We start from the raw sequence: 16,792 nt of genomic DNA on the forward strand, positions 1-16,792 counted from the left end.
TGCTGTAGAGACGCAAAAACATAACAGATCCAATAACACACGAGATATACACCATATCGCATCACATTACATTATAAATATAAAGTAATACCATAATAAAAAATTCACATCAACAGTTTTAGAACAGAGTTTCTCATTCCATTTCCATGCAAACTTTCTGTGCCTGTAAACTGAAACTTTTCACCTGCAGTAAATGCTTCAATCCTCTCTTTCTGCACAAGCAAACACATAAGCACACAAACAAATGCACACACCTACACACAAACTATGAGAAAGCATGACACCAGCGATTATCTACAGTGCCAGGAGCCTGAGACAGCAAAAAAAAGCAGTTGATGCACTCTTAGCGAGCACCTTGTGGGCCGAGCGTCACACTGAATCAGCCTGGAGAGGACCGGGGAGGAGTAACATGCCAGCAATTCAATACAACCCAATTCCGCTGGCCCGTGCGGCGAGACTGACGAACAAATTGAGGGTCCATTGTTACAAGAGCGGCACTTGTAGCATCTCCGTTCGCCCTAAATAAATTGCATTATCTGGGCTGTCAGAGTGGCAAGAAAATAATCCATCCTGGCTTATCATCACAAACACATTCAATCCACTTTGTGTTTTTTTTCCCCCCCTCTTCTCTTCAGTGTGTCTTTGTGCTCATTTTCGGGGCTTTGTGAAATAAGAATATTGAATCAACTGCATCCCCTCTTTTTTATAATTATCCAACAATATTTTATATGCACATGAGACTAAGAAAAAGAAGACAACGTGCACCTTATGAATTATTTATATTGGGAATTGTATTGCTACCAATCCAGTAATGCCAGACATGTATGCGTGATTAACATGCTGCCCAAATAAGTGTGCAATAGCTTAGCATGCAATTTCACATTTATACAGGTATTTTCAGAAGGTGCTGCATGAAGCACAGGGGACAGGTATGGTCTTGACCCTGAAATTCACTGTCCAGTTCTCATATTTTTGTGAGCTGGCAGCATATGTGGTGCAGCCGAGGTCAAGTGTAACCAGACAGGAGCTGCATGCAAGTCTGGCAGCAGAGCAAGAGGTTGGTGTTTGGGTTTAAACTGGGTCTGCGGTTTTATTTATTTAGCAATGCTGTGATTCCATTGAAACAAAATGCTTTAGATGATTTAAAATGATTTAGATCATCATCGAAAAAGCAATTGCAATGCGATAACAGTAAAACAGACTATACTGTGAGTTTCTGCTCATCCATCAGTGTTTACAGACTATAGGAGAGGCTTCTCCTTAAGCTGATTAAATCCTTATGTTGCATTCGCACCATGACTGACAAAACAGCCAAGCATGGCCAGATACACTGTCACCGAGTCACCGCTGACGTTTCGCTCATTAATGTTGTTTATATCACAAGCAAAATAGGTACAGCAAGGATGCATTTACCTTCTCTTTTTATTTTTTAAACATAACAGTACAGGATATTGTAGGGATACCATTGGTTGGCACTTTACTGCATATTTAGGAAGCTGAAGTTTTGTAGCACGTCATGCCTGTCATACAGCAAGAAGTGTCAGGCGCCACTTTGTAACTTCATATCGACGGCTTCCATTGAACTTCTACCCAGTTGCTTTTACTGAACAAATTATTACAGCCATCTGGAGGCAGCAGGACTGGCATGTGTTACAGTGCATGTGTTTCTATTTGAAAAGTGTTAAAGCACAGTGTCAATATGCGCCCGATGAACCACTGTGGTTACTTTGATGATGCCAAACAATACCAAGCTGCTGCAAAATAACCACCCAAGCTCCTGTCATCACATTTGTGGGATACAAACTTTTCATGTGACGCATGAGGCTGGACCTGGTGCACTGGGAAAAGAAGCCTGTCCTACAATACACTTTGATTACGACTGTCACTATGTGATTTAGCACAACAGAAAACAGGAATGAAGCACTACTTGTCCATTACAGACACACACCAGACTCAGTACACCCACAGATGTTGTAAATTAAATGTACAAAGGGACGTCATCGTTTGGCAGCACATTTGTACTGCTGTGTATTTGTCTCTTGCCAGTCTGCAGCTCACGGCAAACAAAACCTCTTTCCTGCTTGGAGAAGGTTATTTGCACTCTTGTCTTGATGAAAATGGTGAGTCATGCCCCACCGTGATTGGCACATCTGCTTAAGAGTGATGAGACCAGCAATGTGCCTGGCTGAGATGATTAATCACCATATCCCTCAATTTACTTTCTAATTCTCCCAAATCTTTTGTGCAAATATGGATACAAATGACAAGCACACATGCTTGGAACCAACCTTCACCGACCTTGGACACATGACTTTGCATGTTGTGCTGCTTTTGCAAACGTGCCAAAACAAAAAAAAACCCCAGAGCAGAAAGGGAAAGCAGGAACTGCACATACACAGACACACAGTTGTGTTTCTATCACTTCAAAGGTCATTTAAATGACTGTCCTACAGACTAACCACAACAACTACTTGCCTAACCCCGCATTGAATGACTTACATTATGGGGATTTACTTTATGTCCCCAAAAGGAGGTCAAGTCCCCACAGAGCAACTGTGTAAACATAATCAGGTCCTCATATATAAGTAACACAAGTACACACACATACACACACACACAAATTAGGGATCTAATACTCCCTTTCCTGTACGTTTGTATTCCACTGTGGCTACTATCAAGAAGTTGTTCTGACAGCAGAGCAGTGCTATTAGAAGAACCAAGCTGTGGGCAGCAGGGTTTGCCCAGAGACATGTTTAAAACTCAACAAAGAAGAACTACCTTATATGACCTCACAGCGCCCCTACAAGCACAAACTCTGAAAAGAAGCTCGTCTTGCCTTGAAGATCTTCAAATTCACTATTGTAATTTGAAAATATGCCCCTTTCTCCTCATAGCTTTCCAAATTCTATAATTTGCACTTTCATATCCACCACCTCTACCCATTAAGAGACCTTCCTCCCTTTGAGACATGTCATTTTTCCCCTGTCTATGAATCCTCACCGCTGGGACAGATCTGTGGGTGTGTCAGACATGCCCGACACGAGGAGACCCCTCAACCCATCCACCCGCTGTGGGCTGGCTGCTGCATGATGCGTTGTGACTGATGCTGGGAGCCAAACACCCCTGCCACTGCTCCGCTGTGCCTGCAGCGCCGGCGAGAGCGAGAGGGAGTGAAGTCAGTCAGGCAATCTGGCAGCTCAAAAACTCCAGCTGGGTGCACTCATCCCCTCCGCTGCCACTCCTCTGTAGCTTGAAAATACCTCAATTTGAAATCATACATTTCACTGTTAACCTTGATGGCAGGCGGCTCCGTTTTTGACGGCGTGCGCCTGCGTGTGTGACTGGTGGAATTGCTGACAGATACGCGCGTGTCTGACTGCAAATAGAGAATGAAAATGCAACATCTCAAGGATGCTGCTATTCAAATCTTGTTGGATGTGCTACAGGAATAATAGACAGCCTATTTCCGCCGTGTCTGGTGACCAGTTTCACATCATAATAAATCTATATTCGGAGCTTTCTCATTTAAGGTGTAATAGAAGCGGCAGTATGCTCATGCAAGGAGAAAGTGATGTGAAAAAATGCCACAGTTTGTCTCCTTTCTTTGACCTCTAAGGGACCTGTTAGATCCAGATAGGGAGGTGAAATATACTTTCAGCAAAAGGAAGCAGATTCGTGACGTTTAATCTGATGGCACCTGAATGCTCCATTGTAACGGTTACCCACATAACCTGACCAGGTTAGTGTCTCGCTCTCGGCACAGCCGCACAATGAGTCCACACAGAGGATTAAATTCTTCCTGACAGCACCTTGTCAAGCTCTCTGTCTCAATCCATCCCTCGCATCATCTCCCAGTTGGTGGCACACAGAGGTGATGTTGTTCTTTGCTTTATGAAACTCTACGCACCCTCAGGGGCCCTAAGGCTGTCCCTGACAATAAACACTCGCCGATAAGGATTCACTGGGGACGAAATAAAAAAAACAAGACAACCGTTCTCAGTGAATCACTGTCTGTGTTTTTAATGGGGTGACATATAGCTCAGCAGAGGTCTTCTCTTATCTAGTTTAGAGACGCAGCTAAATGAAAACAACAACAATAAAATAGGAGGAGATGAAGACGCCCGAATGCTCCAACAAGGGGTTGATAGTTTACTCTGCTGTGTGGCTAAATGTTGTGCTTTTAGCAGATTTATTCCTCATTGAGTTGCTTGGTTTGATGTGTCTCATCCAAAATACTAACTAATGTCCTCATATTTGGCAAATGTTGGGGGAAAACACTGATTATCATAAAATTCCAGTTCCAAAAAATGCAAGGTTATGGAGAGTTGAAGGGAAGGAAAAAAAAAGACGACAAAGTCTCTGTGCATATGTGAACATAAAGCTGTGTAATAATAGAACAAATACATGATTAAAAAGCATATGTTGCGCCCAGGGAAACTGAAAACTGAAGCTTAACATCCATTGTTATTGTGCCACTGAAGTTAACACAGCACTTTGGTTTGCCTCCCAAGCGATCTTTAGAGGGCTGTGAGATGAGAAAATATTCATAAAAAAACAACAAAACTTGTTTTTCAATTCTGCTGCAGATTTGCTACTAGGAACAGTCAAGATATTCAGTCATTCATCTGCCATAATGGGAGCTTGGGGTCATACAATCTAAAAAATAAAATACAGCGGCCTGTGATGGGGCTCCTAGAGGCTGAATAATCACCAGGTTTTGTTGTGGCAGCAAAGATAATAAAGCATTTTTATGATGCCATAAAAATCCCTGTTCAAGACAGCTTTTCTGTGCTTTTTCAGGCTCACTGCAGAATATTAAACCAAATTTTTGATGGTGCATTAGCTTTACAAACACAACTGTTTGTTTCATTGACTTTCCCATGTATAAATCAACATTTTCTATTCCCCAAAATGTCAGTGAACACCGATAACATATTTTGCTGGAGCGTTTTGTCTGCTGTAAAAAAAAAAACAGTCCTCGATGAATTATTAAATCATTCTGTATTTTACTTCAGCAGTTTAGAATCAACAGCGTTTTGCAAAACAGCGGATATTTTCTTTTTATATCACTGCTTGCTTTAATGGAAAATGACCTTTCCAGTCGCAGCAATTGGCTGAGTCCATTCAGAGAGTAAGTATCACGAGCTCTCTGTCCCTCCTCAAGGCTCTTTTTTTACTCTCTGTCTTATCTACTGTCGGTACTTAACTTACATGATGTTGTACTGGCTGCAATCCATTTTCAAACAAAAACATAGTGTAATGAAAAACAGATCTTCCAACTTCTAATCCCACCCAACTGTGAAAAAAAAACATTTTTTCTCCAATAAACTGCAACGACAACTGAAGTAGTAGAATGGTTCATCTCAGGGCAGTTTTAAAAAAAAAATTTGTCAGTGGCTGTGCATCATGTACAACGATGGTCAAAAAATAATGTTCCTTACCCTTTAAACTAAAACTAGTAAACAAACCGTAACTTCCACCATCACCCTTAACCCCATCTGCTAAATTTAACCCTAACCATCTGACCCGCCACCAAATGCTAAAGGTCAGTGTTGCTGATGTTTTTGTTATCTCTGAAGCCTTCATACACAGATTTCAACTGGAAATAACTATATGTACATTTCCAAATGAAGTGTTTGAGATCTCATGTACTCATTCATGTGAGTGCAGGTGAATAGTCCTACAGCTCTGTATCACTCCCCAGGTTAGTATTTATATAAGTCATGCCAACTTTTCCTGGAACCAGTCACAAGCAAAGGTTTGCTGCAGATTTAAATCATTCTCATAATAATATCCTACCAACATATTCTGGTTTCAATTGAAAATACATCAAAATTAGCTGCTGCCTTGTTAGCTTAGGTTCTAGCCTAACTTACACTGAACAAACATTTATGTTAAAAGAAAACAAAAAAAACAACAAAAAAAATGATGATCTTTCAGTCCTTAATGTACTTTTTTTTTTCAAATAACAAAAAATATCTGTTAAATAATTGATTTTTTTTTGCCGATTTAAAGACAGTTTTTTTTTTTTTTTTTAAAAAGGAAAAAAAAGAGAGAAAATTTTACAATCAAATATGTGAAAGTTTAATTAGCAGTTGTAAGAGAACAGATTAGGGACAATAGTTTTGGCCTGTTTATTATAGTTAACTACTAAATTACACATTTTAAATTAATCAGTCAGAGTTATTATCTGACTGAATATCTGTAAAGAAAATCTGTAAACTAACACTAAATTATTTTGGGGGTTTTTTGTTTTTTTAATCACATATAAACTGTAAGATTTTTTTTTTTTTTTTTACAATTTAGTAAACTTTGCCTCTACTTGACCACAGTAAACATAGTGTCTCCAGTTTGTGTTAACTGTTCTACCTCAGGCAATCCAAATTGGTGCAGACTTGTTTGAAGTTCTGTTGTCATCTTAGCACTAGCTTAGCCTTATTGCACACTACCGGTTTAGCATTCTCACATTCACACTGCAAGATGATTTTCAATATCAGTCTCACTGACGTCATTTTGGCCATAAATCATGTAGCCTCATGAAGAGGAGTAAAGAGGGGTTAAACAATGCACGTTGCCTGCGGTTTCATTTTAGAATTCCTAGCCACAGCGTACCGTTAACCCATAGTCTGAGATTCTCACATCCCAAGGGCACTTGCATCATGTATGGAGAATCAGGGAACCCAGCAACACAACTGACGGTATAGAAGCAACATTATCATTCATGTCAGCACCAATAATCTAAGAATGAAGCAGCCTGAAGTCATAAAAGAAAACCTGGCTGGGTTGTTTGACTTTGTCAGTAAGATGAGACGGTATTGATTAATTGTCTCTGGTCTCTTATCTGTGAGAGGCAATAATGGGATTTTGACATGTTTCTAAAAAAAATGGCTTTGTTTTTAATAACTCGCCTTTTGTCTTCAACAACCTTCGCCAGACTGAGATGTGTAACGGTATTTCATCTTGGAATATAGACAGGCGTTTAGAGCGAGACGGACATTGGAGACTTCTGTGTATTTCTAAGTGGTATGCATTATCATTATTAGCAGTCAGTGATTTACACAAAAGGCTCAGTGTGATTCCTCAGCAGATTCTGTTTAAGCTCATTTTCAACACTCTGGTTGCTCGGTTATTTCCCTGGCTAACCGGATACAAAGAGCCTGTGCTCAGTAAGCACAGAGCGCTGTGTAACGCCATTTCATCCCACACCAAGACAGAACCCAATGTCCCTCAAGGCAGTTCTTTAACAAATCCCATTCATTTAATAAGCAGCAGCCAATAGCACAGGATTAGATTCAGCAGGAGTGTTTGAAATGGAAAAATTGTGGAATTACACCATGAAAAGAAAGAAAAAGAGAAACTTGGAGATGAGGAGCAGATAGGAAGATGATAGATTAGGCGATGGATGGATTTAAAGGGAGGTGGCTCTTTTCATTTTTTTTAAAAGACGGTGATGAGGATCCTACTGAGGATCGCTCGGAGGGACAGATGCGCTTTGACGGCAATTGACTGCCTCGTGTTGCATCACATTAGGGTTCAAGAGGCTATCAAAACATTATGCCGGGGGGAGTCATAACAATGACCAGAGGAGTAATAAAAGACATAAAGTCAGGGAGATAGAGTGCGAGAGAGATGGAGAAAAAAAAAAAAGCCGGTATGGCAGAGACTGAGAAGATACAGAAAGAAGGATAGTGAAGAAAAAAAAGATGGGAGACACAGGGAGCGAGAGGCAGGAAAATCAATAGGCTTCTATATGCAGCACTGAGAATGTGCCCTCTCGCTGCTCCAGACAGCCTATCCAAGGACTCCAACAGCCAGCAGACAAACTGAACATCTATCCACAGACCCACACTGATAATATGCCACCCCAGCCTGTCCCTGTCTCCATTTATCTCCGTCTTCCCCCCGTCCGCCCACAAACACACATACATGGGCATGCACACATGTACACACACTTCAACCTACTGGCTCTTCTCCTCCAAATTTAACACTCTAATTTGGTTGAGGGCTGGCTGCCGTGTTATTGATGTTGCCAGGGGTCTGATCCATCTTGAGACTGGGACAAGGCTTTAGTCAAGATGACTATAACTCAGAGGCATCCTCTCGCCTGTTTGCCAGAGTATCAGACTGGCATCGGTAATTTAAAGGCTGGACAGGCAGCCGATATTACTGTATGCACCTGCCTTGCTTCATCAACGCAAAGGGCTGGAAGCCAGTGTTCTGAAGCGCTCAGTAAATCTCCATTCACGTTGGAATGCGTTGGACTGGAAATCAATTTTGTAACTTTTTTTTTGTCATGTTGCAAACTTCCATTTTAGGATTATACAATATGGAAATGAAGATATGAGCAATTAAAAAAAATGTGTTTACTTTCTTACAGTGTTTGCAGTGAAGGATTAAGACATATTCTGTGATGGTGCGACATGTGGGATGGATTATCGAGGTTTACTTCTGAGTGAGCCTGGAATTTCTAGCTTTATTTTTTTATGTGTGAGTATGTCCACCAATCTGTGTGGGTTTAGCTGGAGGCCAGAGCGATGGGGAATTGGAAAAGCTGGATTCGGCGTCATATATCAGTGTCTTATCACAGCGATATATGGCCAAATAGGACACAGAGGGGGCCCCCGTTGTGCACAAACAATGAATAAAGATTGCAAGGAAGCGCAGAAATGTAAAGAAGGAAAAGAAGGAAGGGGAAAAGAAAAGCAGAGGGGGAGAAATATGCTCTCTGGAGGCCTTCGAAACTGTGTTAGCGTAGTCTCTGATCATTGATTAAAGAGGTTTATGTACTCCAACCCACAAAATTGTGGAGGACACACTCACCTCTCTTCCCCTTCTCCCTCAACACCCCCATCCCCTATTCCTCCTTCCCGGAGCTGTCCATCCTCTTGCCCTTTTCCCTCCTGCGTCTCTATCTCTGCGCAGTAATGGGCAGACAACCGCTGCTGTAATTTCCTCTGTACTAAAAACTGACAACTACAAAAGGTCACGCAGAGGGAGGGGTCTCATGCTTCTAATCACTCAACAAGACCAGGGCCACTCAGTCCATTCAAATATCACCCTGATAAAGACAAAAATGTCCTCTGGTACTGACTGCTTTGTTTTAATTTTCTGATTATGAAACAGGATGATACAGTGAGTATGGAGACTGCAATTTAATCTCAAGAAAGACAGGAAGTGTCCTTGAGCTGCCCGGTCACATAAACCAAAGTTTTTCTTCTCAAAATGAGAACTATCTGAAGTATTTACACGAAATTAAATGATTGCATAATGGGTCACGGCTAAGCTCCACAGAAAGCATTGAGAAAATGCGAAATATATTGAATGCAGCACTCCACCTCAAGCAAACAAGATGGAGCAGCGTTGAGCCTTTGTTATTGGTTTGCTGCTGTGCATTCTACTGAAATCACAATCTTATCAGAATATCCCCCTCCCGCTGTTATTAAATGGGTAAAGGCAAGTCCTCGGCTTCACAATGCCATGTAAACTAGGAAATATCTCTGGATCAGGGCTGGTTTCACTGAGAAACAAAAAAACACCAGTCAAAGCATGGTCACTATTGCTGAAATGTGTGAAAATGTGGGCAATAAAGTGGTGAATATTACAGGAGCAGCTCAAGTCTTGCAAAGAGAGAGGACATTTATTCAAAAACAAACAGTAATTGGAAGTAATTTTACAATCAGGTTAATCATTGTTATTAGACTTCATGTAAATTAAGCTACTTAATACCTACAAATTCTGTCCCCTCCATGGGACGTCTTAAGAAACCAACTTTAAGATATGCACTTTGCTGAACAAGATGACTAATCACCCAAGTCAGGATTTTAAAAATGTATTTCCAAAAACCCAAAAAACACCAGAAGCACAGAGCTGGGGAAGAATGAGGGGCATTAGTTAAGCAGAAAGACACAATAAATATTGCAGTCCTTCAAGACAAATACATTAAACATTAAGCAAACACATTTTGGTCGTTAAGATTACAAATTTAGACAAGGAAGAAATGAGCGGCGCTAAGAATACAGTGTTTGCTATGTTCATTTACTTTGTGGTTTCCTGCCACAGTCGCGGTTCCATTAACTATCAAAAGAAATCAATGCGCGCATGCTGAGACAAACGGCACAGAAAGCGCTATGACTGCGAACAGCAGATAGCCTGCGAGAGAAGAAAGTTGAGCCGAATGTGAGAGAAAGAGCAGAGCGAACATGAACAAACTAGAAAATGAGAAAAGACAAGAGACCACAGTCAATTACGAGTCCCATCTTGTAGTTTGTGTCTACATTGATTTGTTGGGTACCAGGATCTCCGCCTCTCCCCAGTTCACCTAATTGCACTCACTGTGACCCGCTAATTACTTCACTAAGACCTAGTTGGTCTCACCTCAGTAAACTGCCTCGCTGTCAGGAGCTGTCTCTAAACCATCCAGAGAGGGAGGGTCGTGGAAAGAAAAAGGATGTGAAGGCAAAGGGAAAGAACAAGGCAGGATTAAGAATGCATGATGTATGTCAGAGCAAGAGACAGAAAGAAGATGTAAAATGAAACAACAAGCGACGGACAGAGAAAGGAAATAGAGGAGTATATATTTTATATTTGAGGTGGTTTGCAGAGACTGTGAATGCAGGTGGAGGTTTAACTTACTGCTGTTACTGCATACTTATTTAAAGAAAGTGCGACTGATTAGACAATCACTCATAATCATTCAGACAACGATGACAGGTCATTCACTGGTAACACCATGGAGTCAACCTACCTGATGGGATGAGCTCAAACGGCCAGTTGGGTTCGAGAATGCCAAAAGGATTGTTTGAGTCTTTGCTCTCTGTCGTCTCTGGGGTTTTTTGTTCCTCCGGCTTTGAGCCTTTGAAGGGTGTCCAACGACTTCCCACAACGAAGGACTCAGAAACTGCAGATCTGGATTCCATTGCTGTCGCAACGACTTTGGAGTCTGACGCGTGGGTGGTCAACAGAAGGACTCCAGTAGCTGTTTGAGGTCCTCCAGTCGCTGAGAGGTGGCCCTGCATGTTGGGTAAGTTCGTAGTTTTCTCCTTCTCTTCCTGAACCCATGAAATGGAAATAGACGGCTCCTCTGTGGAGGAAGTGTCGGCGGTGTTTTGTGGGGTGGTTGCTGTGGTGGCAGGCTCCACCGTTGTTACCTCAGAAGTTGTCAACACCTCCATCAAAGCTTCATGTGTAGTAGTCATCACCTCATTCCTGCTGGTGCCTTTGTTGTGCTTCCTAAGAACTGGAATGAAACCTGAATTTGAACCACCCTCCCCTCTGCGCGAGGAGGCAGAAGAGAGATTGTCAGTAGGCCGGCGGACGTAGAGGATCTCTCCCCTGGCCTCCTCTGCTGTGTCTGGATCCTGGGAGCCCTGAGGTGGAGTTGTGGGTTGTTCCACCAGCTGCCACTGGGACAGAGTAGTGTGCTCGGCCACAGTGACCAAATCCCTCTGGCTTGGTGAAGGTTCGGTTTCAGGACTCAGTTTGACACCACTGCTGGCCAAACTGTCAACTTTCACTGCAAATCCACCAGGATAGTTGGTCCCCTCTCCACTCCCCTCAATCTCCTTCTCCTCGCCTGATCCACTTCTGGCAGTTGGAGTAGTAGCACTCTCTGCATCCTGGTCCTTGCCCTCACCTGAATAGTTTTCCGGGGTGTCCTGTCGAAGTGAGGTGGGTAGGGTCATCACCTCAAGGGGCCCTGCTTTGGCTTCCATCGGCCCCCAGGTGGGATGTTTACCCACGTAGGCCACATTTCCAGCAGAGCCTTGTTTGGGGCCACGCATGGACTTGATGGCCCACTGAAACTGGCTGCTCGGGGCAGGAGCAAAGGCAGGGCGTCCTCTGGGACCCTGAGGACCGGATATGTTGACATGTTCACTGGGTGGTGATCTCTCAGTAGGAGCCGATGAAGGGAACTCTACAGGGAACAAAGAGACAGAACAGACTAATTAATACAATTCTATCATCGGGGGATGGGGTGAATTTAATTTTATGGATGTAGAATTAGCAATTAAAAGCTCAAGCCAGCTTTACATGAACCCAGTGAAACTTGTTCAGGGAGCACAGTTTCAAAATGATTATGGAAACATGACACTGTGTTGGCAAGGCCATGGCTCCACTGAGACCAGTGATTTGAGTCTGAACCGGTATATTAATCACATAGTGGATATTGGACTTCTTAAACAGGAGTTACATCTGTTTTTTTTCCCTTTGTACCCCTCTTCTGCAAACAATTTTGGGACAATAAAACCTAATCAACTCAAAATTAAGGAGACCACATCCATGTGGATTGTGAAATGTAACTGTCAAATACTGGCAGCTTTAAACACTCTGAAAACGTTGCTTCACGTGTTAGTTCTCTTGTTATACTTTGATATAATCATGACAAGTTACATGAAAACATAAAGTTTGGGAAAACAAAACATTCTCAGGTATGACTTTGTGAGAGTTCAACAGAATTTTTTTCTGCTTCCTTGATCGGACTATTGGGCATTCACGGTGGGTCGTGGTTACCACTGTCGCCTCGCAGCTAGAAGACTGACATCCCGGTTGGGACGCCTGGGATATTTCTGCGTTGAGTTTGCATGTTCTCCCTGTAGGTGTGAATGTGAGTGTGCTTGGTTGTCTGTCTCTAAGTGTAGCCCTGTGACAGACTGTTGACCTGTCCAGGGTGTCACCTGCCTTCACCCTAAATCAGCTGGGATAGACTCCAGCCCCCCGCGACCCTAATGAGGATTAAGCAGTATATAGATGGATGGATGATAGGACTATGGGAGAATTGAATAAACGTTTGTCCAGCACCATAAGCAAACAACCTCACAACTGTCTTAGGAATCAACTGGACCCACTGAATAAGCAACGATAAGAACAAAAACACAACGTTTTTCATGTGAAGAACCAAAAGTGTTAAACAACGTTAACAAAATTTTCAATATTTCATTTCAGAAGCTACGGTATGACCCAGGTCAAACCAAATAATGTGGTATGGGATGTCATGAGAGGACCCAAATTTAGACACAGGAGGCAGATTTCTAACTGACTAACTGAAGGGTTAATCATTTGAAAAACAAACACACACACAGGCAGCAGGCAAGGTTTAACCAAAAATCAAAAGTGGGAACAAACTGAAACCAGAAAATGTAGTAACACAAAAGGCTTAAAAAAAAAACTAAATGCACAGGCCAGAAGAGTACATAGAACGTGGGGAGAATTCAGGCAGGTGATCAGCCAGGTAAACACTAACTGGCAACTAAAACCAGGAGAGATAAGACTACATATACACAGAAGGGCTGATTGATGAAACAAGACATCGGTGAAACCAATGAGGGCAGGGCAGGCAATCAAAAAGGAGGGAAAACACACAAAGGGAGTTTTATGGCCAGTGCTTGGCTTGTCTTTCCACCAAATAATCTACAAAAAAGCAGTTGCAAAAATACTGTTAACGATTGGTTGTCATGTTTATTTCTATGCAAAAACTGTGTATTACGTTAACAAGTGATCACATATTTATTTATAAATGTAACTTTTTTTTTCCATCACGATTTTATAAGTGTTACTTGAACAAATGTACAAATCTAAGGAAGTTAGTCTAAATTGTGCTTTTCAAAATTTGCTAAAGGTGTGCATATGCCAATACGATATAAAGTTTAAGAAGTTACCTGGGATTAACGCTCAGTTTTCCCTCTGTGTGTTCCTTTAAGCTGAAGGAAAACTGTAATTTTTGGCAATCTTCAAGTAGCAGTTAACTGTTATTGGGAAGTTTTGGATTTCTTTCCTCACCAGTGAACTTTATCAATGTGGTTACCAAAGTTGTTAGAGTTTGCAAACAAAACTGGGGGAGGCGCCCCTTGTGAGGGTGAACACACACATGCACACAGATAAACACACACTAAAAGGATGGGAGGATGTATTCAAATGTAATTTCACACCTCTCTTCTCTGTCCCTGTTTTCTTGTTCCCTGTGGATTCTTTTACCCAAAACAACATCCTGCTGGAATACACTTGCCTGTGGTGAGAGAAGCCATGTGGAAAAACGCAGGAGCACTTGAAACACGATAAGCAAATGACTAGCTCCACAACAAGCTCCATCTAGATCTGTTTATTTAGATGAAGTGGTCCACTGTACCTTATCAGCTTACAGCTTTAAACCAGACTCTGTCTACACCATCAATAATTCATTCTGTCTGCATGTGTGACTCAGAGCTTGGTGTGTGTCGGGGTGTTTTTCTTTTCTTTTTCTTTTTTTTTTGGGCAGCGGTGCAGCTGCGTGACTAAGCGGCCCAGCTAGCGTTGCTATCTTCATCATCGCTCAGCTCGGTTTGGCTGTCCTCGGTCCGGTTAACATGTCCGAAAAAGTACAGGAATACAGCACAACAAATTACCTCAGGAGGGAGAACATACACAAATATGTCCATGCATAAAATATTAACGCATATGTAAATTATTCAGAAGGTTCGCTGTTGCCTTACGCCTAAGTGAGGTTTATGAGTCAGAGGTTCATTTCCATAAGAGCCATGTAGCCTGGCGTAATTGTCCTATTAATAATCCAAATAGCTAATTACATACTTTTACTACACACACTGATGGAAGTGAGAATAATTAAACACATTAATCTGGTTTGATCATCTATGTAATGACCCATGTAATAAATAAATTGAGACAATTAGGTGTAGGTTTGGGGGATTTCACGGCGCTATTTAGAGCACGGTTAAAGTTCATCTTTGCGGCTGTAAATCTGTCGGTGATGGGCCTGCTGGAAAAAAGCCACAACTCAAAGCAGATATGCTGCAAAACAAACTCATAATAAACCCCATTCAGACAGTAATTGTGTGCTTCCACTGTGAGTGGTTCTGCCGTGTTGACTCCACTTTACTGGAGTAAACGGGCTGAGAGAATCCCTCGGGTCAGGCAGACATGATATTAAATTGTGAGAGCGGAGGCTGACAATGAGAGAAAGAGAAAGAGAGCGAGACAGATGGTACCAGTGCCACCTCATCCTATCTACAGATATGGCATCTAATAAAAAAAAAGAAAAAAAAAAAACGGCTGAGCAGAAGTTATTGCATGGCCGTGTGAATCATGTCAGGAGCATCTACACTCAGTGTCAGCGCATAGGTCCAACTGTCTTCTATCACATAAATTTAGTCTCTGGGGCTGACAAAACTGGTGTGAAGCAGACATGTATTTCCTTGACAGACAGTCAAGATTTGCATGTGGAGCTCATTCAAATTCAACATTTGTCTGAGGCAGCTGAGAGAATACTACTTAATTCGATAAAATGCTCAAAATATTTTGATTTGGAGGGGAAATAATTGAAATTATCGCTCTGCACTTAGAGACCCTTTTGCAAATTTTCACAATAATTTGAGTCAATATTCAAATTCTTCCTTAGATGCGCCGTCTGCAGAGCAAAGCTTTGCATTCCCCTCAATCAAAGAGGCAACATGGCACCATCAATCGCTAAGGAGTGTTGAGATCCAAGGGATAGCCCGCGGTGTGCAATAACAGACTTAATTCAGCTCACTGAAGCTGCTTTAAGAAGATACATCAGTTGGGCATCTTTCCATCACAGCAACATTAAAGAACGTCGCGTCTTCACCTCACCCTCCTTCCTCCTGCTTTCCCTTTCTTCCCTCTTGCTCGCTCTACTCATGCCCCTCGTGTGTTGCTCACCCTCGCTGTAGTGATCATTACCGCCTACCTTCAGAGAGCCGGAGCCTAATTGGCAGAGACATAGATGGAGGTTAGAGTGAACCGCAGTGCAGCCCAACCTCCACGTTAATTGGATGAGGCTGTGAATAATGCATGCAGACTAAAGCTTGGATTTTCATTAATACCTTGGGATTGGGTTGCCATGGAATTTCAGGTAGCACAGCAGTGAGTATTTATATTAATAAAGCCAGCAATTGCTAGGTGAGAAAAGCCCATCTTTATTGAATCATTCTTCTGGCTGTCAGTGTGAGAGTGTTTGTCTTACTTTGTATCCTCCCCTTTTAGCCGCTGCCAAGGATGTGTTATTTGTGGTGGCCATTAAAAGAAAAAGCAGCCTCCTTCAACCCAAGGCTGTGGTACACTTTCATTTCAGCTCCTGTTCTGTACATTTCTCTACTGAGATGTAATCTGGCATTACTGTAGACGCTTTGCTCCGGTAATTATTGGTCCAGCAATCTTCCAGTCACGTTCCACTGATCTTTAGTCCACTAGTCTCCCTACAGTTAAAAACTAGCGAATTCTGGTTGAGTCCCAGGGCGCTTTGGAGCTGAACACAGCAACCTGATCACCTTATCTATCCTCAGGTTTGTTGTGATGCATCCACCCTGAAGGTAATTCACTCCACTGTGGATGTTAACTGTCTCCAGATCCATTAGGTTCTTCAGAGACGTCCACCTACACTACCACACTGGACTTCCAACCATTTCTGGAAATTTGCTTTGTTTTTCTCCTCCGTTTAATTTATTCTCCACAGTTAATCTTTGTCACTTTTTCACTCTAATGCATCTTTGACTCCCGAAAAAATAAGCTGTAATTTGGGATGCAGGTCTGCTTTCTTTTAAAACAAATAACAGATACGCGAAGAAACCTTTTATTACATCAAAATAGATTTTAAAAAATTCAAGCCTAGCCGTTACCCTTTTCTGAAAGCCTGTACTGTAAACAAAACCCCCTGTTAATATATATATGTGTGAGAGAAGGAAGAACAGCCTGCACTTCGACATTCTGCATTTACTGTACGTGGCTTGCCCCTTTTGTTTGTTTGCAATTACCGTTTAATTAAATTTACAGCAATACTTCAAAT

The 16,792-nt window shown here is 42.0% G+C and overlaps 1 protein-coding gene across 1 annotated transcript in view; it reads right to left on the minus strand.

The window, feature by feature from the left end:
• Positions 1-16,792, minus strand: part of ncanb (neurocan b) — a 123,134-nt gene that overhangs the window by 83,781 nt on the left and 22,561 nt on the right. The window contains exon 8 of the mRNA XM_008300600.1: positions 10,745-11,914. Coding sequence (XP_008298822.1) covers positions 10,745-11,914 — 1,170 coding nt within the window. The remainder of the gene's footprint in view (positions 1-10,744; positions 11,915-16,792) is intronic.

The sequence above is a fragment of the Stegastes partitus genome, unplaced genomic scaffold (assembly GCF_000690725.1).
Source record: "Stegastes partitus isolate 25-593 unplaced genomic scaffold, Stegastes_partitus-1.0.2 Scaffold33, whole genome shotgun sequence".
NCBI lineage: Eukaryota > Metazoa > Chordata > Actinopteri > Pomacentridae > Stegastes > Stegastes partitus.